Here is a 25,086-nt window from a genome sequence, read left to right on the forward strand (position 1 = left end):
GTTCATCTAATGTTTCCAGCCCACCCAAATAGAGACTTATACGCATGCGTAATTTATCGTTCGTTTAAACCACATGCAGTTAATTCCCGTAACAAAGAGGAACGGCAAAACATGTCGTTCTTTGATAGTTAGGGTTAGGGTTTGTCGTTCTTTTTAGATGGTCTTGACAGGCTCGGATACAGAGGGAGGCTATAACCAATGGAGGAGAGTGCACTTTATCATCGTATTACCTTATATGGAAACTCATTACTCTCCATTACTAAGATAGCCTACCTCCTGTATCCAACTTTAGATAAACAGACTCCTAAGAACGATGTGATGTTGAATAATGAAAAATTCCAGCGTCATAACAATGATAAAAGAAAGTATAATTAGTCAACGCGTGTACTAATAAATGTTTTCTTATACCTATCGTTGTTTTAATGAGTAGAGTTTTTATTAAAATGATGCGTCCTGCAAAAGGTCTATCGATTTATACTCACATACATTTGGTACCATCCACCATCCACCATCCACCATCCACCATTGGTAAAATCGAGTTCAGCCCTCTTTGCCCAGCTGGCACACAACGTTGTTTCAACGTTAATCTAACGTTAAATGGACGTTGTGAACGTTAGATAAACGTTGAAACAACGTTGTGTGCCAGCTGGGTGGCGATAAAGTGATAAGTGCATTATACACTAATTTAATTTATAGCACTCCAAGCAAATCTACAAATACGTCACTAAGTCACTTGAACTAGTATTGTTGATATTTTGACGTCTTTGTCGGTAAAAGTAGACGGCAGCGATGATACTGACGACGGCAATAAGAGTGACGGCGATAAGAACAGCTAAGATGGAAAGAAATTCTGTACTTGAAGTGAATGAGTTGTGTTGTTGTTGTGTATTGTATTTTGTGTTGTGATGTGTACCTGAAAAGAGACGTGTTTTAGAGGTGTTTGGTATTTGGTATGTGTTCTTGATATTCAAGACGTAATCTTTTATACGAAAACACCCGAAAAAGACCGGGCGTTTGCCACCCATTTTGAATTTTAAACAATGAAACTGGTGGCAAATGCCCGGTGATTTTCCTGTGTTTCCGTAAAAAACATTACGTCATGAGTGTCAAGAATTGCATTGTAGTGGCTTTAGTTTCAGGTTATTTCAATTGCATTCTTACGCTAGGGGAAGAGGGTCCTAGAACAGCATGCATTAGATTCTTTACATTGAGTCTTTCCAGCAGAGAATTTTACCCATTGAGCACCAAGCAGAAGGCTAGAGGTGAATCTTCAACCTTTCTGATGAAGTAAGAAAAAGTGAGGCCTAAAAAGTTTGCGCCGCAGCTCAGATGACTGACTGAGTTTAGCACTTTCTTTGTTTGCGCGTTTTACATTTTTTAAATTCTCACGGTAAATTTTGCTTTCCATACAGTCTTTGTATGAAGACCATGCTAGCCATGCAAATTATGTAAGAAGTGGCTTTAAATCCTACAGAGGAGGTTCGACTCTAGCCTGAGGCTTACCTTATTGATTTTACATCGTGTTTAGAATGCTGCCCGGGGAGAGGAATTCATGAAAAATCCACAGAAATCTCTTAAAAAGTCAAATAAAGATAGAAAGATGAGTTTCTAAGAAATAAGGGGTAAGGTCTTACAATTCATGGGGTTCGACTTTTAAGAATAGTCTCCTAGAGAAGATTTTGCGTGGACTCTTAAAATCTATTTAAAGTTCTATTAAATCGAGGAATTTGAAATTAATAGAATCAAGATATCAAGGAGAACAAGAAAGTCGCATTACCTGCTAATTCGACGCTATTGAGAAAATTATCATCTCCATGGTTGAATTCAATAAACCCACTGGTGACTGTATAAATTTCATTCGGTGCTTTTTCCTTGTGGTCCAATCTACGTCGATTCTTTCGATCTGTTTGCGCAGGTTCACAACCAAATTCACAGACAGGATGTTTTGAATCAGCCTTACAAATTGTACTAGTGCAATGCATGTAAATACCTGATAATAGAACAGCAAAAATTATCTCCAGGGGAATGAGACGGGTTCCTGGAGGTCAAAACTCTTGCAACGTTACAAATCATTTTGGGCTCAAGCAATGCGTATAACTAAAGTAAGATAAGATTCAGCCTAGGCAGATGTTTTTTGATTTATGAATTTTGCGTATTTCGCAAAAATCCTCAAATTTGCGCTATTTTGATGACGTCATGAAAATTGAAATTTCAATAACTTTTGATAGAATCACCAAAAAGATATGGAAAAAAGATTTTTTAAATCATGACGTCAGCATTTTTTAAGGATTTCAGTTTTTCGGCCGAAAAGTGACGTCCGTAAATTTGATAAAAAAATTTAAAAGTTCTGGAGATCCTGACAAATTTGACAGTTTTAAAGATCCGCGAATGCAGAACTTTCATTTTTTATGAAAATGAGGAAATGTGCGAGAAAGTTTTCGTTGTAATTCACAAAAGTAAACCCACTAAATGTTTTTTTAAAGAATATACTTCACGAGAATAATTCATAATAAAATTAATCAAAAAGATAAGAATATGCTGAGAATATCTCCATCATTGAATTTGGCAACAGAAACTAGAGCAATCTTAACTGTAAATTACCAACTGTTCCCGTTATGCTTCAGGTAGGTATTGCATTCAAAATCACAAAATCACACTTACATAAGAATACTGGAAAAATACTTCACTGTATAGGATGATTTTCCCCAGAAATTTAAGAATATCCATAATGAAATGGAAAAACATAAAATCGTGTTAAGTTAAATTTTGATCAACCTAATATAAAATACATATAAAATGTAACAGAAGATTGGAAAAATAAAATTGCAAAAAGACAAAATTTATTGATCGAAATCGCAAAAAATGACAAAAAATGCATCACACATACACACACACAAAGACAATCTTCGCGTATCTTCAACCATTTGATAAACATTTAATAATTTCCCTTGAGGAATTACGGATGACATTAAAACGTAATTTGAAAATACAATAAAATCGTGAACGTGTGAACACGGATGCTTAGCTTGAGATAACTAATACAAAGAACTTCAAGGGAGTTAAACAAAGGATGTAACAAGGTAATTAAATGACACAAAATCCTATTGAAGTGATGAATAATTAAATTCAGGCTAAACCAAACACCTCGAGATCTTCTTAGTACAAAGTTCAAACTTTAAGGCATTTGAAATGCAGCAGCACACTCTCTGAAATGGTCCAAAAATCACAAAAATCACAAAAAAACTCCTATAAGGATCACAATTTCCAAATATTTTGACACAAATACTCTATATTTCTTTTGAAAGAATCCCTCGAAGAATCTAAAAAACACAAAATTTATCTCGATTCTTAGCCTCCCCCCCAAAAAAACTTTTCAAGGGTAAGCTTTTCCTTATTTTGTCATTTAAAGACTCTTTTATGTGCTGTTTTTTAGAGTCAAGTCTTTTTTTGTGTGTGTATTTTTTAGGCATTCTAGATATACCAAAAATTCCTCCAGGCCCCTTTATATAAAAATGCTTTCTACGACACTGCTTAAATCCACAATGTGCAAGAGATGAATTTCAGAGGTACTCTTAGGTGCCAAATAAACGGGCCCCCCCCGCTTGTTAATTTTTTCCAAACCCCCCCCCCCCCCGGACGTTATTAGGACCCCCCCGTTTATTAATTTTTGAAAAAATTCCCAGCTCCCAAAAGGAAAGTTTCTTGTTTTACTCTAAAAAACCTAAATTTAGTCCATTTTGACCCATTTTAGGGTCCATTTTCCAACCCCCCCCCCGGTAATTAGGTCACCCCCGTTTATTTGATTTGAAAATTTTTTCCAACCCCCCGTTTATTCGAACCCCCCCCCGTTTATTTGGCACCTAAGAATACTCTATTGAAACTGTTTACTGATTACCTTTGTTTTTCTTGAGGAAGTCAAAAACCTTTGTTTGAAATTGCATCGTGTGTGATGTTTTCCGGACAACGTTGAAAGTATCATCTGTCGGACACCTAAGGAGAAAGAAATTATAAACGAAATTCCGGGTAAAACTACAACTCTGGCTCGCGTTAACTAGGGAGTACTTTTTAAACAATTGCACAATAGATTATGATTATGTTATGTCTCTGTTTTAGCTTACAATTTTATAATTCTACGCCATTTTGGGTGTTTCCAATGAAGGCAGAATATTATATCAGAGTAATAACTCAACACGGTGTATTCCGCCTTAAAAAAACGCCCTTTGGAAGGTCTGATTCGGACGCTAGATTCAGACAGTATTTGCGAGTTTATATGTTTTGATTTGTCTACATCCTGATTGACTGAGTAGAACGGTAAGATGCACTCGATCTTAAGGGCTACATACACTACACAATATATTGCCAGGCAATATATTGATCAGGTATCCGCAAATTACTGGAAAGCGATAAAATAATTATCTCCGTGCAAGAAACTCTGTAACAAATGTCAAAAAAGTGAAAAGTAATAATTATGACGTAATGCGTTGCGGAGCGCTAATAGCCTGTAGAAAAGAGCAGTGGCGCGAAGAAGGCTAAAGTAAATTCGTTTGTCGTCGTGATTTATCTATATCGATACATCACCTCACTCCTCACTAATGACACCCCTTAGATAAAAACCTAACTTTCAGATCTTTCTTTTTATTCACATCCGATGATCTTCTATAAGGCGCAAATCAGACTGTAATGTTATAGTCTGGAGATCCATACTCTCTATTCAAACTTACACAAGCAAAATTCCCATCAGAAGCTACTCAGTGAGAGTATGGTATTTATGACCCAGTTTAAATTTGTTTACATTTGGTTTGAATTTCGTACCAAAAAATTCGTTGATAAGGTTAGCCAATCAGATTCGCCACTTCCATTCAAAACAATAATATCACGTAATTTCAACAATCGTCTAACAGCCAATAGAATTCTGCGACCAGATTTGGCACCTACAAAAATACCCGGCAACTCTATTTCTATATTATTATTAGTTTGAGCTAAATGCTGTACTTCGAAACCACACGAACAGAGTAGACGGGTCTCCCAGCTAGTAATGTTATTGATTTTTTAAAGAAATATAATTTTAAATTGATACCTGGGCCTACATCTATGAATGGAACACTCTGTCACCACAATTTACTGATATTCAGGAAGGAAAAAAATTACCACTTTTCCAATCTTTCACACTTTTACAACTTTCCTAACCAAAACTTTGTAAATGTTTATAAAAATGGGTTGCAACATGGTAGCACGAAATAGAAAATAATTAAATGTGACCTTGGAAAATCGTAATTTATGCCCGCTATAATTTATTCTTTCGTGCAATCGAAAGTGAAAGTTCTTTATTCGATTGCTATTGGAGGATGATATGCATAATTTTCAGTCGAGTCTGGAATAATTATGACACCATAGATCCCATTTTCCCACCAAAATACCAAAACTTTGCAAATCCAAATGATTGCTGTTCTTTGCTGAGAAAGTTTGGAAAAGTCCTATTTTTCACATCTTCGCAACTTTCAAGGATGCTTTTTTGAGATGGAAAAAATGGGAAGGTATTTTACAATTTTTACAAACTCTCCAACTTTTTCTGGCCAAAACTTTGAGTTCCCAGCGGGAGAACTGGGAGAATTAGGAGAATTATGTACCAAAACTTTCTCCTGCTCATTGACTTACCGATCTTTGAAGATGGAATATCTAAAATCATCCTCAGGATCTTCAGTAATTGTTGCGTAACATTGTTGTGGAGATAACGCTAACTCTTTACTTGTGGTGTTCATTGAAAGTTCCACGTATAACAGGTCCTGCATGTTGACGACAATGGGGAATTCCCTTGTGATGTATTTGTTGTTGAACAGTGACGTTTTGAATAAAGACATCGATAGTTCCATTTTTCCATACTCAGCTAAGGGATAAAATTATAAAATTATATAGCCAAGATATTAGACCTGGCATCGTGTGGGTAAAAAGGTTTTAGTCAAAACGCCTCCATTTTTACACCCCTTTAAGGGCTCTGACCATAGTCCAAAAATTGATTTTGGTATTTGAACATAAAAGTTATATTTCAGGTTCCTTAACACTTTTAACAAAGAATTGCCTTTATAAATTGCTTTTTAATCGAATCCCTTAAGAGTAATTAAGAATTTAATTGCAAAAATGACGTTATGAACTTTAAAAAGATGTTAATAATATGTTGCATCACCCTCTTTTACAAAAAGTGCTTAGTTTTAATGGGTAATTAACTTTTTTGTTTCAAAATTTCTTTACACTGTCCGCAAAGAATTGAACTATTTTAAATTTTGCGGAAAATTTTTCTAAAACGATGTGTCAAAAGTTATGACTGTTCTTTTAAGCAAAATCCAGATGAAAAATTGATGAAAAACCACTATTTTGAAGATTTCGAGACAAAGAAGCATTTACAAAACTTTTCCGCAAAAATTTTTATTGTTCGGTAAAAGATACACCATCTACTGCGAAAATTTTTTCAAAATGTTTTTTCTTCACCGAAACTAAGCTCTTTAAAGTTGAAATACTCTTCCTCGCAAAAAGTCTTCATTTTCTTCTTCGTCAAATTTTTTCAATGCAATTTTTGAATTTTCAGATTCAGGAATAGTTTGTCTAACAGAAAATGTATAACATGCCATAGTTTTGTTGGTTACACCAGTCAGAAAACACATTTTAAACACGGCAATTATGAAAAATTCACTATGGTCAGAGCCCTTAAGTAGACTGGTGATGATATTTTAGTCAGTTGGGATAACGTGAAAAAAAATAACATCCCCGTCTCATAGCCCCGGTGTTACTTCTTTCCTCAGTGGGGATAAAAATTTCCATCGAAATCCCAATGGGGTTAGAAATTCTATTGTTCCAAGGATAAAAAATCCAGTGGGGATGGTTTTGGAGAGCAATTTTTAAACATGTAATTTCGAGTGGGGATGAAATCAAAGTCAATTTCTCAGTGGGACTGAAATTCAAGGGTATTTTTCCACCGGGGACGAAATTTTTCGTGCTAAATTTTCCAGTAGGGCTGGTGTCCCAGCGGGTCTGTGACATAGGGATGTATTATACATTATACAGATTCGGATAGAAAACATCTTGCTTTTACTAATAGGCGAGTATTTAAAATTCTATCAATTCTAGCAATTTCTTAGTGTAGTGATGAGTGTAAGTGTATTTTCAACGAGGGCAAGTTGCAAATTATTTTGTCGGGTCTGTGGGACGGGGATGGGCTTTCTTCGTTTGGGCCCTTCGGGAAAAAAACTTGGTTGATTACATCAGATTATTAAAATTGAATGCCAAGAGCTTTTAAAAAACGAATATTTGGTAAAAACCGACCCCCAGCACCAGAATTGATTCCACCCCCAGCACATGTATTTTCAAAGAATTATACAGCTATCTTACTTTTAGTAATCTGGACTACTGACGAATGTTTAGGTTTGAATTTCCCATCCAGTGAACTTTGATATTGACGTTCAACTTTACATTTGACGAAGATTTCTTGACTTGGTTCGCCGTCACCGTTTGAGCGAATGACGTTATCGACAATTTCCATATCATCCCAATGAAATATCTGATTCTTATAGATAATATGTTTGCCTGGAAATGAAAATGGAATGAATGGCAATAGGGCTTTTTATAAATTACTCATCGACCTCTAACGGTTAGAAGTTGATGATTGTATCTAAACATTGCATTAAAAACCTCATTCAATGTCCATCCTAAATCGGGATGAAAAAGACGGCGCGCCAACTTGGGCAGATTTTATTAAGGAGCAATAGCCTTCGGAGTGAATGTGTGCCATGCACAGAGTGTCTTGCACGAAGATAATTATTTTTGTGCTTGCTTGGTCACGGGTAAAGAAAACAATTAAAGGGCTACTTAGACTACACAATATATTGACGAACAAAATTTGACAATATAGTCTTCAGACCGTAATGTACGGAGTAAATAACAGGTGCTCTATCATAAAAAGGAATTTTCTTTCTTTAAAAATCCCCCTATATTGTTGGAATATTGCAAATCGAGCTGACAATATATTGCGGATACCTTATCAATATATTGCTGGCACTTAGTAATATATCGTCAATATATTGGCAATATACTGCCTGGCAATATATTGTGTAGTGTATGTAGCCCTAAAGATTGATGTGTAGAAGTTTAATTTACTGACCTGTTTGATGGACTATTGCACCACATCTTCCATACTCCGTTTCCAAGATCATCTCTTGCTGGTTAAGCACTGAAAATTGGCAACTCGTGTCGCTTAAGGTGATATTCTTAGTATGCTGTCTCAAACTGTTCTCATCATTTTGTGTTCTTAATATTATTCTCATCATTCCATTATCGCAGCTTAATGTTTTGAGTTCTAAGCGTTCGTTTTTAATGGCGGTTTCTTCAGTACTGCTTACTGTGTTTTGGGCTTTAGTGAAATTTTCAGATTTAGGCTGTATTGTTGGTAGGTTTGGAGGTGTGAAGTATTTTTCTTCTTTTTCGCCTCGTGTGATATTTTTGAATAGAGGTGTCTCAGGTCTTTCAGACTTGGGCCCGCCGGTTGTTGCTAGGTTGAAGATTGTCAATACATTGCCTTCCGTTGTAGCTTTAGTAACGTTCAGAAAGACTTTGGTACTTGACTTCTGAGTTTTTGTGGCAACTGTGGTGTTGGGATTCAATGTAATGGTTTTATTGTCGAACACGAGGGAATGGTTGGTAGGGGAATATATGGATTGTACGGGTGTGACACTCACTGTTGAATTAATTTTATCATTTGGATGAATATCATTGTCAGATGAGGTTTTATTAACATTGATGATCACTGTAGGTCTTGGAGTAATTGGTCCTTTAGTATCTCTCGCTGCATTCGAGCTTTCCGAGTCATTGTTTTTAAGAATAATGTTGAAATTATTTCTAGCCTCTGACGTCGGTTTAAAAGTGTCATTCTGCATCTTATTCATACTCGAGGTGAAGTTTCCGGCGTATTTAGAGGTTGACAAAGTCTCAGTGGTGCGCAACCCGACAGATGTATCACTTGTGGAGGCTGGTAATGAAGTATTTTCAACGTTCACCACTGGACTTGATAATGGCGACGTAGTGCGTTCTGATAGTGGTTCTTGGGTAGCTGAAACCTTTTGTGAGCTGGTTGTTTCAGTTGCAGGTCTCGTCTCAGTTGTTTCGTATTCAGGCTCAGTGATGTAGAAGCTTTTTGAGGATGGTTTGGATGTTGTAGTAATCGGATCTGGTGATTCTAATGTTGCATTGTTGAGCAAGTCAGTTTCATTACTTAATCCAACAGACGGTGTCGAAGTTGGACGCTTGGTCGTTGACTCCTCTTGGCGTTTTGTCTCGAATGTTGCAGGTTCCAACGTGGAAGTTGTAGGCTTTTCAGTGTCTTTTTGTTCGAATTCATCCGATGGTGTAGTGACTATGTTAGTTGGTTTGGTTGAGGTGTTTAATGTTACCAATGTTGAGTTTTTCGTGTCTATGTCTTGAGATTGCGTTGTTGTACTGACTTCATCTGAGGTAATTAGAATTTGAGTTGGATTGTTTCGAGTATTAGAAGTTGACAATGGTTCAGAAGTTGAGGTAGATTCGTTTCTTTTATTAGTTGGTAATTCGGTGGCTTTATCAGCTTCTTCAGTCGGAACACCTTCATTGTCTTCAGTTGTTGAGTATTGAGGTGGCGGAGATGGTTCTGTCTCCGTGTCGTGGGTTGTGCAGTCGTCGAGGTTTGATGCTGTGCTTGTTGTGTCTTTAGTAGATGTCGCAGGAGGTGTTATTTCTCTTGTGATCGTTGACTTTGTTGACGTTGAAGATGTAGCCAAAATTGTAGTGGTCGTCGTAGAGTCTTCTATAGATGTGGAGAGGATTGAGTTTCCTCCTACGATTGGTAATTCAGTTGTAGATGACAAGGTGGCAGTAGATTTGTCTTCCGGAGATATGATTTCCGACGGCTTAGTTGGTAAAACGGTCGTTGATTCTGTGGTAGAAGACAGAGCAGATTTCGCGATATCAGTAGTTGTCGTAGGATCTGTTATAGGTGTGGGGGATTCTTCTTCGGTTATTGACGATATTGTTGTATCAACTACTCCTTTCGGAGATGTGGTATTTGGAGATTCAGTTACCATTGCTGTCCGCGTAGTCAATGCAGAATCGCCATTGGATTCAACTTCTATCGCTGTTGTTTTAGTAGATGTGATTGTAGTTGATTTCTGTGTAGTTGATTCATCTTTCTTACTCGTGGATGAGATCGTATCAGTTGGAAGTTCCGTTGGAATAAAAGTCGTAGTTTCTACCAAGGCTTCTGTTTTTTCATCTACAGGTGTAGTTGTTGATTGTACAGAGAAGACATTGTTGCCAGTTTTCGAAGAGGTTGTATAATCTTCTTTTGTCAAAACATTTGACAATAAATCTACTGTTGATATTGTCGGTAAATTCAAAGAAGATTTCGCAGACGTTGCATCTTTTACTCGAAGTGTGGGTGTGGTATTGTCTGTCTTAGGTGAAATAGTAGAAGAAGCTACTAAAGCCTGCGATGAATTCTCCATTGTTGTTTTTCTTACGGACTTTGACGGTGATTTATTTTTCACGAGTAATTTGGTAACTAAAGGTTTCGTCGTAACTTTGTTAGTATTTGGTGTTGTTTCTGGTGACCCTTCTGTTGAGGTTTGTCGAGGTATTTCTGCAGATGTCTTTCTGGTTGTTCTACCTTGTTTCGTAGATGGCTTTGTAGATTGGCTTGGTGATCTGCTAGTCATTATTGATCGGTAAAGGTCCGTAGAGGTTTCTACTGATACCATCGCAGTTGGAAATTTGGCATCTTGTGTAGTTTCTCTTTTGAGAATAGCAGGTAAGTTGGTGGTCATTGTTACTATGGTTGCTTTAGTCTTTTGAACTGTAGCAGGTGTTGGTGTCGTTTCTGTTGTCAGTGTGTTGCCTGCTTCTCTTGAAGTAATCTTGACAACAACTGGAGATGGTGTTGTAACTGTTGTGGATGTTGAAGGTGAAGGTGATGTTGTGGCTGATTGTGAGGCTGTTGTTGTTGTTGCTGCTAGAGTTTCTTTTGTCGACTTTGATGTTGTTGATGTCAAAGCAGATGTCGTGAATACAGGCTTTAGAGTTGAAATTATATTGCTTGGCATGGTAGTTTTTGTAGTAGCTATAGTGACTGTTGTCGATGCTTTCGAAGATGTCGTTACTTCAGGTGCCATCGTATTAATCAATGCTCGTGTCTTTTCTATCAGAGTCGTCGATGGTGAAGGCAACGCCATTGTTGGTGTACGTGATGTTGTTGTCGGCCTGGTAGATGTTGTCAATAAAGGTGTTGTCTTCGTTAATGTCGTTGTGGTTGTTGTCGTCGTCGCTGTTGATGTTGTTGTTGGATTCGTTGATGTAGAGGTTGAAGTAGTAGTTGTAGTAGTCTTTGGCGAGGTTATTGTCGATTTTACTAGAGTTTTGAACGGGGTTGATGTCGTTGTTTTCTTCTTCTTCTTTTTGTTTTTCTTATTCTTATTTTTACGTTTCTTGTTCTTTCGTTTGCCGCCTTTGTTCTTTCGATTCTTTTTCTTGCGGTCTTTCTTCTTCTTTTTTTTCTCTTTGGAACCTGAGAAGATATAAATACAAAGACTCAATTGACAGAAATCCCATGAAATTCGGGTGCTCTTGGTGCTCAAATTATAGCGACCGATGGCCAAGTAATCAGAGCGTTAGCATCTGAAACCGGAGTTTCCCAGCTCGAATCCTCGCTCCTTTCAATGTTTCGTTTAGTTCATAGAAAGCCAAACCAGCTGGCTGTAGACCCAATAAAAACAATCAAAAGACTGTCTAAGAGTACTATAAATTACTGGGCTATCCAAGTTTTTAGGTGCCCAGCATTCAATTTAGGGGAAAGCGGGTTTTAACCTCAACATTTTCGGACGAGTAAGGACAGTTAAACCGAACTAAAGATGTCGGTATTTCAAAGGGAAACTAATGTTCCTCTCTAAAGTCTACTAAGGCTAAAGCAAAAAATATTTTTAAATTCAGTGGGGTCTATCTAACAAATCCTGCATTACTAAAAATAGACAAAAAGAACGACAAATTTCGTAAAGAACGACAAAAAAAACTTGTATTTAATTTTTAAAAATCAATATTTTGCCGTCCGCAACCCCGACCGAAAGTGACTGTACCACCACGCAAAGAGGTTGAACTATCTACAATTGATGTAAAACGTAATGTTACCTGAAACTTTTGATATCGGTTTGTAAGCAGTCACAGCTGACGTTGTAGGTGCAGCTGCTTCAAATAAACAACTTTTCCAAGTTAAACTACGTTCTCGGCCCCTCATTTGCGACTTGCAGATACAGCGACGCGTACGTTCCTCGTACGAGGCCCCATTGACGTTGGGGTTGGTAGCGATACTCATTTGATGACAATTGTCAGCGCAATGTGCTTGGCTTTGTTTTTGTCCAATGTAATATTGTGAACCACCGTAACCAAAGCCAGCTTCATAGTTACATTGGTAATCTAAAGGAATAGGTAGACGGTGTTATCGTCCGTTTCAGTGATAGTAAAGGCGGGAAAATATGGCGGTATGGTGGCGTTCTGGCGGTATACGGGAAAAAATCGGCGGGAGAGTTTCAAAGTCTCTTTTCGGCAAAAAGCCAGTTTGCAAATTTTCTTCGGCTTTGTGCTTTTTTCTTGATAGTGATTCGTCTGAGACTATAACATAGTCTAAAGAATAGGATGAAATATTCAGAATAGAATAAGAAAAAGCACATTCAAGGGCTTTGGTTTGCATTTTTTATAGGCTGACGAGTAGAAAATTCTGTATTCTAGACTTAGCGATTTCTTAGCGAGCCCAGTGTATTGATTAAAGTGAAGATGTACTTGAGACGGCGATCCGAAATTTTAGACCGGCGAATTGGAATTTCTTTTCGTCCTTTGTATGGAGGGAAGATTAATTAATACGAAATACGATGGATTTTCGTGGCTCAGAAAGACCTAACCATAGCCTAAAACAGGAACTCAAAGTTGTCAGAGATATCGACCAGAATAAAGGTATCGCAGGGCCGGCAAATCAATTTTGAAAGTGGAGGGGCCAAATAGTAAGTGTCTAAGGAGGCGCCACCATGGTTGGCGCCGACAGGCCTTTCTTAGCAAAAAAGTGGGGGGGGGGCCATGGGCCCCCCGGCCCCCCCAGTTTCGCCGGCCCTGTATCGGATTTATCGAAATTAGTTATACTCACTTCTAAACATTTCAGTACCAGGAGAGGTTTGTGTAGTTTGTGAATTCTTATTGACCAGAAAGCAACTTTTCCAGGTTGGATTTCGGCGACGACCTTGCATTGTTCCTATGCAATAACATACCCGATACCTGTATAATAAAATTAAAAGCTTATAATTATTTGATATCAATCAATTGTTGTAATACGGTGACTAATAAACATTACTGTTTTAAATCTTTTCTAGTCTACCATGCGAGACGACTGATTCAGACAAAGTAAGCAAGAAGTGATGGAAGGGATAAATTGCAGACAAACTCATATTATGCCGTAACAATTATCATATAAAACCTATATTACTGTATTACACCAACGACTTACAAATGAAAATATATTCGTAAGTCGTTGATTACACGGATTATAAACGACTCCAGTTTAACTCTTTTCAAACCCAAAAACCTGTAAGAAAGAGCCTTTTCACTAAGACAATCTAACTTTAGCCTACATTGTAGGGCTTTAGGAAGCATTCTTCATCCCCTCCGGCAACCTAGGCTAGGTTACTATTCTCCCATGGAAAAGTATTCCCTAATCTAATGAACCAACCTAGCAGAATGGATAACGCCATTGATATCCGATCTCCTTTTCTTCATCTCAATACAACGTGTCGAGCATTCCAGCGGTGAATGAATCTTCCCCACCCGATATTCCCGTTTACCGATCCCGTTGCCCGGTTTGTACTGGCACACCAAGTCTAGAGAGAAAAAAAAAGGTCCTTCTTCAGTAATACGGAAAACTGAAATTTAGGGACTTTTTCAAAGCAACAGTGCATCATCTTCAAATGCTAAAGCAAAATAGGTCATCTTTGAGTTCGTTGGGAAGCTCTTCTCACTTTTTTGCTTTAGATCCTCAATTGGGATTACCGTGAGCCAAAAATCGTTTATAAATGAAGGAAATTTAGCTTGGCAGTATTGAAAGAGTTGATAGGAATCAAGGAAATAAGATATGATAGATCCTCCTACTTTTTCAAAGGAGTTAGAGCCTTCGTTTTCGATTTAGGTGAAACCGTTAGCTAAACTATTTCCTCAGAAATTGGGTGTTTTAGAGCCCATAAAACCAACTTGCTCTTAATATTTAGGCCAACGAAAACTTATGATCTTGCAAAGGTTACTCTTATAAAAAATGTATACTATGAAATTTCCCATAGAAAAAGTAAACTGTAATTCACTAGTAGGGTCAATTTTTCACCCAAATTTACTCAAAAATTTGCCTGAATTTTCTTCCCCTGGACTGTAAGGCTCCAATTATGAAACCCTAACGTTTATCTGTGTATGCGGTAGTTTCCAGATCGAGCCCCCCCCCCCGCGAGTCACTGAGACAGTGTTTGACTCAAGAGAATGGAACTTGCTGTCCCAGCTGGCACACAACGTTGTTTCAATGTTGTTCTAACGTTATATGAACGTTGTGAACGTTAGAAAAACGTCGAAACAACGCTGTGTGCCAGCTGGGGTAGTTACCTTCTGCGTGAGCTGTGGATAAGAAGAAAATAATCACCAATAACCAGCCAAACATATTGCACAACGTAATATAGATCCGTATTGTTGGAATGAGAATTTCAAGTAGTGTGTAGTGTGCTACCTTCTTTCAGATGTCATTATGCAATTACTTTCCAATAACTACTGAAACTGAATTTTTCTTTAAAATCGTAGAAGAACTTTTTAACTTTATTCGAGAAAGTTCGAGAAGGGTCAAATAAAAGTTCGTTCGGAAAGTTCGACTAAGAGTCTGGTTTGATAAAAGGCATAGAAAATCGATAATGACTCTCTCCCGCGTCTGGTTGTAGTAACCTGACATTATTTGAAGTATTAACTAACTCAAAACTCATAAAATGAAATCACTGAAAGTGTCATTCCTTTAGGGTGAGCAAACAAAGTCAAATGAGTACAATGAATCATGAAAATCATAAGTGAGAGATATGACCCCGTCAAAAAAGCCTATTCGCCGACCCCGAGCCCCTATTACTATAATGTGCTCATAAAACTCGGACCATTATAACTTGGCCATACGGTTTGTCTCTAGTCTGAATCGCAGACCTCTATAGATTTAATTCAGGCAAGAAACTCTTTTTGCTAGAGAAGCCTATCTAGTCCACTGACCTTTATATATCCCTGGACCAAGTTACTCAATGCCAGCAAAGCAAAATATTATGATCAGAGTTTTTTTGAAATTGGTACTCGCGGAGTCGCGGAGAGAGCGCTAGATCTAGATTTGCTTGTACACTAATGATGTAGCGCCGTTTGTCGTTAGGCAAAGTTTCAAACACTAAAACTTCGATCAAAGATGGCGGATATAGCTTGGTCCATGGATATATAAAGGTCAGTGATCTAGTCCCTATCAGCTAACATTATCTTCTACCGATAGTCAACCCTCAACAACTACTATTATGTTTTATGTTTTATGACAAGAAAGTCTCTACTCAACTCCCATTGACAAAATTTACGGAATTCTCACAGAAGTTGTCACTTTATCCATTTTTGTAAGTTCTTTGTTAAGACTCATTTAGGGAAACCTCTAACACTCCATTAAGCACGAAGAAAATTTCTCACCAGGGTGGCTTAAGAGGGTTTGGTTGGTAGAGTGAAATGTAACCTTATATTGTGTAGACTTAGCGAAATATATGCATCCGTTGATGGCTAATTTAGATGTAGCCTGCACCAGACAAACACGGACTTTTCAAAAGTGGCCTTGTCGTATAATCATCGTCTAAGCTCAAGACTAGACCATATAATAGTGAATAAAACTTTAATACAATAATGACCGGTTAGTGAGGGCTGTACTGAGAAATATTGCCCGAGGTCAAGTAACGACCGAGCTTGTGAGGTTGTTGCGTCGACCGAGGGCAATATTTTCAGTACAGTCCGAAAAAACCGGTCATTATTGTATTTGTTAACAGTTTCCTTCAGTTTCGATTGATTTTTAGCACCTTAACCAGGAACCTTGGGCCGTGTAGCCCGCTTTGAAAAAGTAACCGGTTAACAATACATAGTAATGACGTCACAGCGAATATCAACAAAATATTAATGATGGACACCAAATAAAGCTCCCAGCGTATTATGGCAGGGTATTATCTGGTGCTATAAGTACGTATTAAAAAGCCAAAAATATGCAGGAAACGAGGAAACAAATTCTTAAATGTTTATTACACTTTCGACTAATCCTACTGTAGTCCGGTTCTGACAGAGTTTTAGCTCCTAATCTATCTTCAATAAAACAGTGATGTAACAAAAACATTCTAAACACATGTCACAAGAAATATGAAGCCAAAATAATCTATCCATCAAAGAAAAAGGGATATAAAACTTTATAATATAACTTCTAATTTAGCCGATTCACGGATAAAAATATTTTTTTAACTACCGGATCAAATTTTGAAAGAAATATCATCTTTTGATAACCATGGTACGGATCATTGAAAAATATCAAACCGACTAATCGAAAGAACCCTCTTAAGAATAATGGTTAAACTATGTGGCTTGTGAAAGCTCCTCGAAACTTTAAAAGGAAACTATCAGGTCTCCTTTGGACCATCGGATTTAATTTGGACATGCCTTTTGTATTAAAATTGAATGTGCCATTTTCGATCCAGACTAGTTATTCAAGTTTAATAAAGTATAAGTTTTTCCATCCAAGTATTCTCTTACTCCGTATTACGGTCAACTCTTCTTGCTAATTCGAACTCAAACGGAGAGGATTTGCTCGAATTATAGAAAGATTCGAATAGTAAAAAGTATTTTACGAGAGTTTCCCCTTGAAGGGACTTGCGAGTTAGTTCGACAATTTATATAGAAAGATATGACTAGAATAGAATACGATACTATACTCCAGTTAAAATGTTGTCATACACCAAAGATTTCAGCATCGAGACTGTTCTAGCTCCCCAGGATCCCCTTTAACACTTTAAATATAAAGATTTTTGAGCATAGAATAATTTTCAGAACAATTGTCGAATTACTGGGCGATCCTCTTCTTTTATATGGTGAAATATTTCGATGGATTCAACTTCTTAAAAGCTCAGTTTCTGTAATAAACCACGTGACAAACATCATTATATTCACCATAAAAACTCCATGAAGCTATGAATCTACATCTACTCATAAAGAAAGTCGTGGAGTAAAAAGATTTCTAAAGCAAATGACCAGACTACATCGAGACGTGAGAACATTAAAAATCACCTAACAATACGGTGTAAAATCATGATTGATAGAAAGGTTAATATCGACTTATTGGTTTCAAATGAACTTTAGCAGGAAAAGGCGATCTTGTACTGAAATTATAAAATTATACTTCTGACTAACACGGCCAAACGTTAGGAGCCTATAGGAAGTATAGAATACCGTCACTGGCTGTATATCTATTTAAGAGAGAAACAGTAGCAGTCTCAACGACTCGAATACTCACGGAGAGAACGCAAAATTGTTCGAGTTAAGGAGTAAGGAGACATTCGAGTTGTAGAGGTTCGAATGTAAGGAGACTCCACTATATTTTAAAAATTTCGAGAAAAAAAACTCCAAAGTTTCATCAAATTGGAACAATAATCGCTTAAGCTTTACACACTATACCATTTAAACCCCTTCACAAACAGCCTTACAGCATAAGATATATACATGATATACCTTTCTCAGGGACCCACTTAATTTGAAGAGTCTCTTTTCTTTAAAAAGACATTGTTTGACGTGAACAGTATGTTGCGGTTAGAAAATCAATAGTAACAACCTCACAACCAATTTACAATACACCTTTTCGACCGTAGCCGCCAATTGTTGCGCGGGCATTTTTTGTGTCCGTTTTACCACCCTTAAACCGTCCTAATCTTTTTTTCGCACCCAAAGACAATAAAAAAAAGTGTAAAAAAAGGATTGGATCGAGTTTAGGGTGATTAATTAAATAATAAAGTGGCACGCGCCTGACCACGCGACTACGGTCGAAAAGGTGTATATTTGGCTACACGCACCCTGAATAAGTACCCAATAAAACAATCCCAAGTTTAAGTAATCAGAAATTCAAAATAATAAACCTAAATCAAAATTGGATTTTCATCCACTAGAAAACATTTTCTTCGCATGCTCAATTTGTAAAGCTCTTTAAAATCTTTAATAAAAATTTCCAATAGCAAGTTATCTTTCCAACGAGGAAGTTTATATTAAATTCTTTCAGTGTTACAAACAGTATAATTTTAGCTCCTTTAGTACTAGGGCGAAGATAAATCATATGACAAAAAACATCATGGGATATTGGTTATTGTAGAAATATTACGTTCTGAATCATGCTGTGATTACTTTAGCACGTTGGTTTTGAATCATCGAACATTCGCAACCACAAAACACAAAATAACATGAAAATACAGTAGATATTAGTTTGGAAATGTCCAAAACACTCCTCTTTTTATAAGCATACAGAAAAATCAGGTTGAGGCTTAATATGCTTAGCAAAATCTCATTTTCAGCCTTAATTTATGCTTATTTATGTGCTTAGACCTCGTTTTGTTGATTTTCTTTGGTTTCAAGAAAATTTTGTATTTTCAAGTCTGCACGTTGATTCGGTTCAAAGAATGAAAGTTTTTTTTGAAATTTAGCGCCAAGAAAGAAAGCCAAGATAGCCCAAGAAAGCCCAAGTAAGCTCAAACAGCTTTAAAAGCAACCCTAAAAAGGTCAGCGTTTTAGAAAAGCTGCACAATTTTTTTGTATTTCAGCTTGGAGGTATGCTTATTTTTTGCCAAATTTGCCAAGTATGCCAAGTATGCTTATAAACGTTATGCTTATAAAAAATAAGAGTGTACTTCAGAAACAAAAAGTTCTGTGACAATCATAGACAGTGGAAAGATTTGAACTCCTATAACCGTTCTATAACTTATATACTTCCATGGTAGGGAACTCCTGCCGTAAAAAAACCTTGTGAGGTAAAAAGGGTGATGCTTGAAAAAGCAAATTATTCCACCACCAGGTACTCCAGGTCGGATCACAAATAATCAGTCTCAACAAGTACCAGGGCCCGTTGTTCGAACCTTAGCGACACAACTCGTCGGTCGGCTAACAAGGATATTACATCCTCCCCCGGAAGCATTACTGAGTTTATGTATGTGTGTTTTTCTGCGACGGATGCAGTAAGGGTCTAATTTGTTTAAATCCTGACTGACTGAGGACGACAGTAAATTAATTAGCGATTTTACCGTCCTCTATTTCGCGGGTTAGAACTGCGGGTTATTCCAAATCGCTTCAGTCACCATCCTCAAAAGTGCAAATACATAAACTCACTATTCCCTAAGTGTCTCTCACTATACTTTAACAAAATTCATTTAATTTCAAAATGAAAAGCTATCACACAAAGATATTACATAAAGAGAATCCTTTTAAGATGCTCTTTTTCACAATATCACGGAATCTGCTTTTAACTCGAAATATTTTTTGAAACATCAATCAGTGAAACATGACAATCTATTTCACCAGTTCAGTTTCACGTCAACCCTACCTCCAGAAACATACAATCATCAATCTATAAACCAAACAGCGTATTTATGAGTGTATAAAACACCCCCTTCTCCCAGACCCACTGAGACCCCTTCACACTGAAAAAATTCACCAAAATATCGTCCCCGTTAGAAAATTATCCTTTGATTTTTATCCTCAATGAAAATAATCAAATTAAACAGTCCTCACTGCAAAATATTTACTATTTTCCCGATTCCCACTGAATTTTTTTGACTTGAAAACAAAAGAAATAAAGTCCCCAGCCATAAAATCCGTTATTTTTATCCCAATTGACTGAAAAAGTCCTACCGGGTCTGCGAGAAGGGGGTGTCATAAAACGTCAAAAAACTTTGACGCAGCGAATTTGCCTAAGAAAAAGCCTATAAAAACCAAAGCAAAAGACCTGGTTGTTATCTTGATTAGGCTCAATAACTAGAACGATTACCGGCGAATCGAATAATGTCAATTCCAACCTATCAAAAGCAATATTATTGAAAATTCCAATTCTTAATCTATAACCCAAACAGCATACCAAACAACAGTTGGCGAACTTAAGCGAACAAATAGACAAAACGAAAGATGCCACTATTTTTTCTACAAAATGATGCATATCCCCTCCTCACCATGTTTACAAATGCAAATACGTACAACAAAATACAGTCAAAAAATATCAAATAACCTCTTATGTCAAAACTATAGATGGTTAACCGATGACTCAAAAACATTATTTTTGAAACTAGATCAAAACACTTTCTTCGAAAACTTTCAACAATCTTATCACAATTTTAAACTCAAACATCACAATAACCAAATTCTCAAAAAGTCCTCGAGAATTGTCAAAAGATTGAAAAATCGATTCTCAGTTCAGTTCTGAGCCGAAAATCCAAAAATCTGTTAAAGACAATAGCTGATTGAAACAATGTCTAAATGTTCTAAAGTTTTGTTTATTGGAATGACGTAAGCACTATTTGTAGGTCAAACTCCTCTTACAGAAAATTTGAATGCGTGAAGATTCTTATTGCGAAGCGAATGTACATGAGCGAAGCATTTTTGCTATCGTGTGTGCGTACCTTTAACTATTCATTCCTTTCAACTCTCTATAAGGCAGGAGATGGGAAAAACGTTTCGAATCTCCGAGTTGCGCAATACCAAAATATAAAGGAGATAAAATACAAAGGATATTCAACGCAATGGTAACTCAAATTACCTCCGTCATACCAAATTTGGCGTATACGTCAGAATGATACGAAGAACGAGTCAACCCTCCGTGACCCCTGACGTCAATATTAAGGAGATAACAAACGTGAAGAACATCCCGGGAAATGATGAAACAAATTACCTCCGTTATAGTAAATTGTTATATTTGAATTTATTGCAAAGCGAAAGTGATGCCATTATGCTCCCTATCCTGTTTGACGTCACGGCGATAGAGATATCTTGACACTGATTGGTTCTACAGATTCGTTGTCATGGTTTCAGTTTATCATCAAAATGGTTATTCTCTTTTTTTCTCTCCGAATTTGGCTGAATCACAATTCTGAGAAACTGCTTTGGCTGTTTTTTTGAATTTTTATTGAGTCATTACTTTCTGTTATCATCATTACAATTTACTATAATTTGTCCTGTTTTTCTTGGCTTCGATCCTTGATTGACATCGTTCTTTTTTGGTCATGGGTTTGGTTTCGACTTTCATTTCAATCAAATCGACAGCAAAGAAAGAAGGCACTGGCCTGTTATTGTTCATTCAGTCATTGTTTGGTTGGTCTTCAGATCAGGGAAGTCAATTTTAAAATTTATTGTGCTACAAATTACTTCTCGTTTTTTACATTTGGTCTTCGAGTATATTCTCCTTGCTTGCCTTTCTGTTTAAAAGATACTGTATTATTGAAGCAACTTTTGACTTTGTTTGCCATTCAACCAAATTAATTATTTTTTGCTAGCCGTGTTTTACTGTACTGCAAAATTGATTATTTTAATAATATGTCAGCTTCTCCAGACAGAATTTGTTTTTTTCGAAAAGAAAACTTTAACAATGTAGTCACTAAAAACTAATTAGCATGCTTTTATTCAACGCACAACGGAACGAAGATATCCAAATCAAAACAACATTTTGCACGCGAGGAATTTTTTACCGTGAACCGAAAATAATAAAAAGAACCCGGTTTCCTTTTGAATTTAATGTGACCGCCATACTGGCCATCACGACGTGTGGCCTCTTAGCGCCTAGAGCGTGTGTTTTCGATAAATAAGGAAGGGGAAACGCCCAAATTATTTTTATCATGTTGACTTGAAGTGTAATAAAGTTGTAAAATCTTAATGATGGACACGAGAAAAATATGAGGAAGTTTTTTTTTTTAAATTGAATGAAAGGATTGCAATGTTTATTGAACTTCTCGTTTGATGGATGAACTTGTTTGATAAGAATGATATACCAAGAATTTCATGCAAGGTCTGTTTTGATTATTTTACAGATCCGGTGTCGACTTTAGAAGATGCATGTCGATATTAGACGATTCTACGGTAGATCATCTAATCCTTCCAGCTCATCCAAATAGAGACTTATACAAATGCATAATTGTGCGTTCTTTTAAACCACATGTAGTAGTTAATTCCTATGACAAACAATGATGAATGAATCTGTAGGGGTGGTACAGTCACTTTCGGTCGGGGTTGTGGGACGACAAAATATTTTGTTTTTTGATAGTTAGGGTTTGTCGTTTTTTTTTGTTGCTTTTAAATAGTTATTTGTTGTTCTTTCAGGTTCTTTTTAGATAGTCTGGAAACGTTAGATTAAAACAGGCTCTTTTCTCATTTTTGTTTGCATACTTTTCAAATGTGGAAAACTTGTCGTGAACTTGGTACCGTGAAGTCCGGTAACTTGCATCAGTGGAGGGAAACTTACATAGCCATCAAATGACTGACCAATCAAAGCAGCAAAATTTCAAAACAAATGAACTCCACCATTTTTGTTTTGATTTAACTTTGTATATTAATGACCAGACAGGTCATTCATTTGAGGGCTATGCATGTTTGGCTCTACTGATGCAAGTTACCTGATCTCACGGTATATCATTGCGTTTTAAATGTGGAAAGCTTTTTTTGTCAATTTGGAAATGTTTTGTCTCATATGGAAAACTTTTGTTGTCGCCTTGAAGTTTTCTTCCGAATACGTTTTTCTTCCCTGGGTATTCTTTCAGATTACAAAAATGTTTTCCAAAAGATTTTTTTCCCTCCTTGCAAATTGTTGGAAATTATATCCTTATTTAACATTATTAGCAGATTAGTTATATGCAAAATGGCTCTTTTTTAAAATTATGAAATTTTCCTTGGTTCATTTTATGATATCCTCCTTTTTGTAAAGGTGAAGCGTGACGCTACAGATCAAATCTGTGTTTTGACTGGACTCACCAGCCTTTATGATTATAAGGGTACAGTTTGTTTTTCTTTTCTAAATTCAAAATGCCCTGAGTTTGTTAATGTTTTCATCTTACTTCTTATATTGTTGTTTCTTTAAACTTTTTGCTATTTATTTTAGAAAATGAAAAATAGAACGGTTGAAGCTTCATTTTTCATCAATGAGAGATAATACTACACTGACTACATATGTCATTTTTATAGAGAGGGACTATAAAAAATTTGCAAATGATGAGACTAGAGCGAATGTAGGAAAACTGCAAAAATGTTGTTGAATATACAGTGTTTGTGTGTCTAAAATGTTTTGCTTGCAACTTGCGAATTGAGGGAGGCTCTGGATCGCTTCGCAACTTTTATACATATACGGCTTGTAAAAAAAAGATAAGCAAATTTTCGTCTCGATTAATCTAGTTTGAATATTATGAAAATAAATAGATTGTTTTGGTTCCGCGAGAACATGTTTTTGCGAAGCGAATATACATGAGCGAAGCAGTTTTGCTATCGTGTATATGTACCTTTAAATCTCACCTACGCTGGGGAGCGCAAATGAAAAAATACTATATATATTCAATCTTTCAAACGCAGAAATGATTGAGAAAGCCGTCCGCCCTTCCTTAGATCAAACCTAGGATCGCGGCGGAGAGACCTGGAATTACGGATGGTTAAATTCGTTTTTTTCAAAAAGTGTCGCCTCGTGCGTTTAGATATACCAATTCTTTAAAGCTACGGAGATAATACACGTGGTTACCGGTACTAGATAAGCCTTGTTTTTATCTCCTTAAGGTTTAAATTAGGAAATCTAAAGAAGAGATCGGAAAATCAGCGCGGGCTGGAAGCGTTCAAGGAGCGTTCAAATGGCGCTCATTTTTCAAGAAGTCATTGCATTGACTCGAGCAAAGACTTTCGAAGGGCTTTCGAACTTTTCCAAATTCGAATGTTGACTAAAAACAACAAAGAAACATTTATTGTTGTTTTGAAAAGAGAAATTGGTGTTTTGAAAAGAGATGGTGCTTGATGAAAAGAAACGAAGAAAGCAGCTGAACTTGCGGAATGAGAAGAAAGAAGATGGAATTTTTATTCTTTCATTGACAGGCAAGGCTTAACAGAGTTGTTGCTTCATTGCAAGAAGAGGATCTAAGCTGAAGAAATGAACTGTATACGTATGGTGGGAAAGCCATTCCTTTTGGTTTAGATTGAATCTTGGTAGTATGTTGAAGTGAGCATCACTGGACTTGTTGTATGTTTTGAATTGATGGGAACAAAAATATTTTGCGCTTTTGGATATGGCTAACCTGGAAGAATTTATTCCTCCCCTTATCCAGTGGAAGGAGAAATGTTTATTTGTCGTTGTTTATGAAATTCTGGCTTGACCGACCCTCGATGATGTGGGATCTTTGGTTGTTTGTTTTTTATGAATACGCATCGATGCACGATGGTCAGAGATATAGAACATTGACATGTGACTGTATTATTATAAAGGATTTTATTGTTGGTAATGGTAATTAATGGTAATGACTTGTAAAATGTCGAAATAAAACGACAAAACATGACATTATGTTTATTGATGCATTTTAACTGTTTTAAATTCCTGTGCTACAGCCGAGAAAATTTTTTTTTACTTTTTATGTGAAGAGTTTGCTCCTGTTTGTCAACAACTCGAGTAAGAGGGTAAAAGACTGCCAAGTACTTGCCTCCAGCAAACTTAAGATAAGAGTTTCCCAACTTTGAAAAAAATCACAGCCAGTAAAATTTAGAGGTTTTACTTAGTAGAACCGTTGAAGAATACTTTCTATATCTCAGTTTTTTTTATCTGGTTTTTCTTTATTTTTATCTCAGGATTTTACAGCGCTTATAGTTTAGATATAATTTTAGAACTTTGTTAAATTTTTCAGAATTTACGATGCAATGATACAATATTCCTAATTAATATAATGGTTATTGAATTTTGAAACTACATTAAGTCAACTTATTTCTATT

At 36.5% G+C, this 25,086-nt stretch overlaps 1 protein-coding gene across 3 annotated transcripts; it reads right to left on the reverse strand.

The window, feature by feature from the left end:
* Positions 1–263: 263 nt before the first annotated feature.
* LOC136802501 (uncharacterized) lies at positions 264–14,954 on the reverse strand. Of its 3 annotated transcripts, XM_067059232.1 has the most exons (11): positions 14,689–14,953; positions 13,778–13,925; positions 13,199–13,326; positions 12,193–12,477; positions 8,150–11,575; positions 7,381–7,575; positions 5,656–5,884; positions 3,896–3,990; positions 1,778–1,990; positions 666–913; positions 264–549 (listed from the first exon to the last, which is right to left on the reverse strand). In XM_067059232.1, the coding sequence occupies exons 1-10, from the start codon at positions 14,741–14,743 to the stop codon at positions 711–713; spliced, it is 4,977 nt and encodes a 1,658-aa protein (XP_066915333.1). In that variant the 5' UTR covers positions 14,744–14,953; the 3' UTR covers positions 264–549; positions 666–710. The 3 variants fall into 3 exon arrangements, with proteins under 3 accessions (XP_066915333.1, XP_066915334.1, XP_066915332.1); XM_067059233.1 differs by having other exon boundaries at positions 264–832; positions 14,689–14,954; XM_067059231.1 differs by having other exon boundaries at positions 264–913.
* Positions 14,955–25,086: the final 10,132 nt, after the last annotated feature.

The sequence above is a fragment of the Clytia hemisphaerica genome, unplaced genomic scaffold (genome assembly GCF_902728285.1).
Source record: "Clytia hemisphaerica strain Z4C2 unplaced genomic scaffold, Clytia hemisphaerica genome assembly, whole genome shotgun sequence".
Lineage (NCBI taxonomy): Eukaryota > Metazoa > Cnidaria > Hydrozoa > Leptothecata > Clytiidae > Clytia > Clytia hemisphaerica.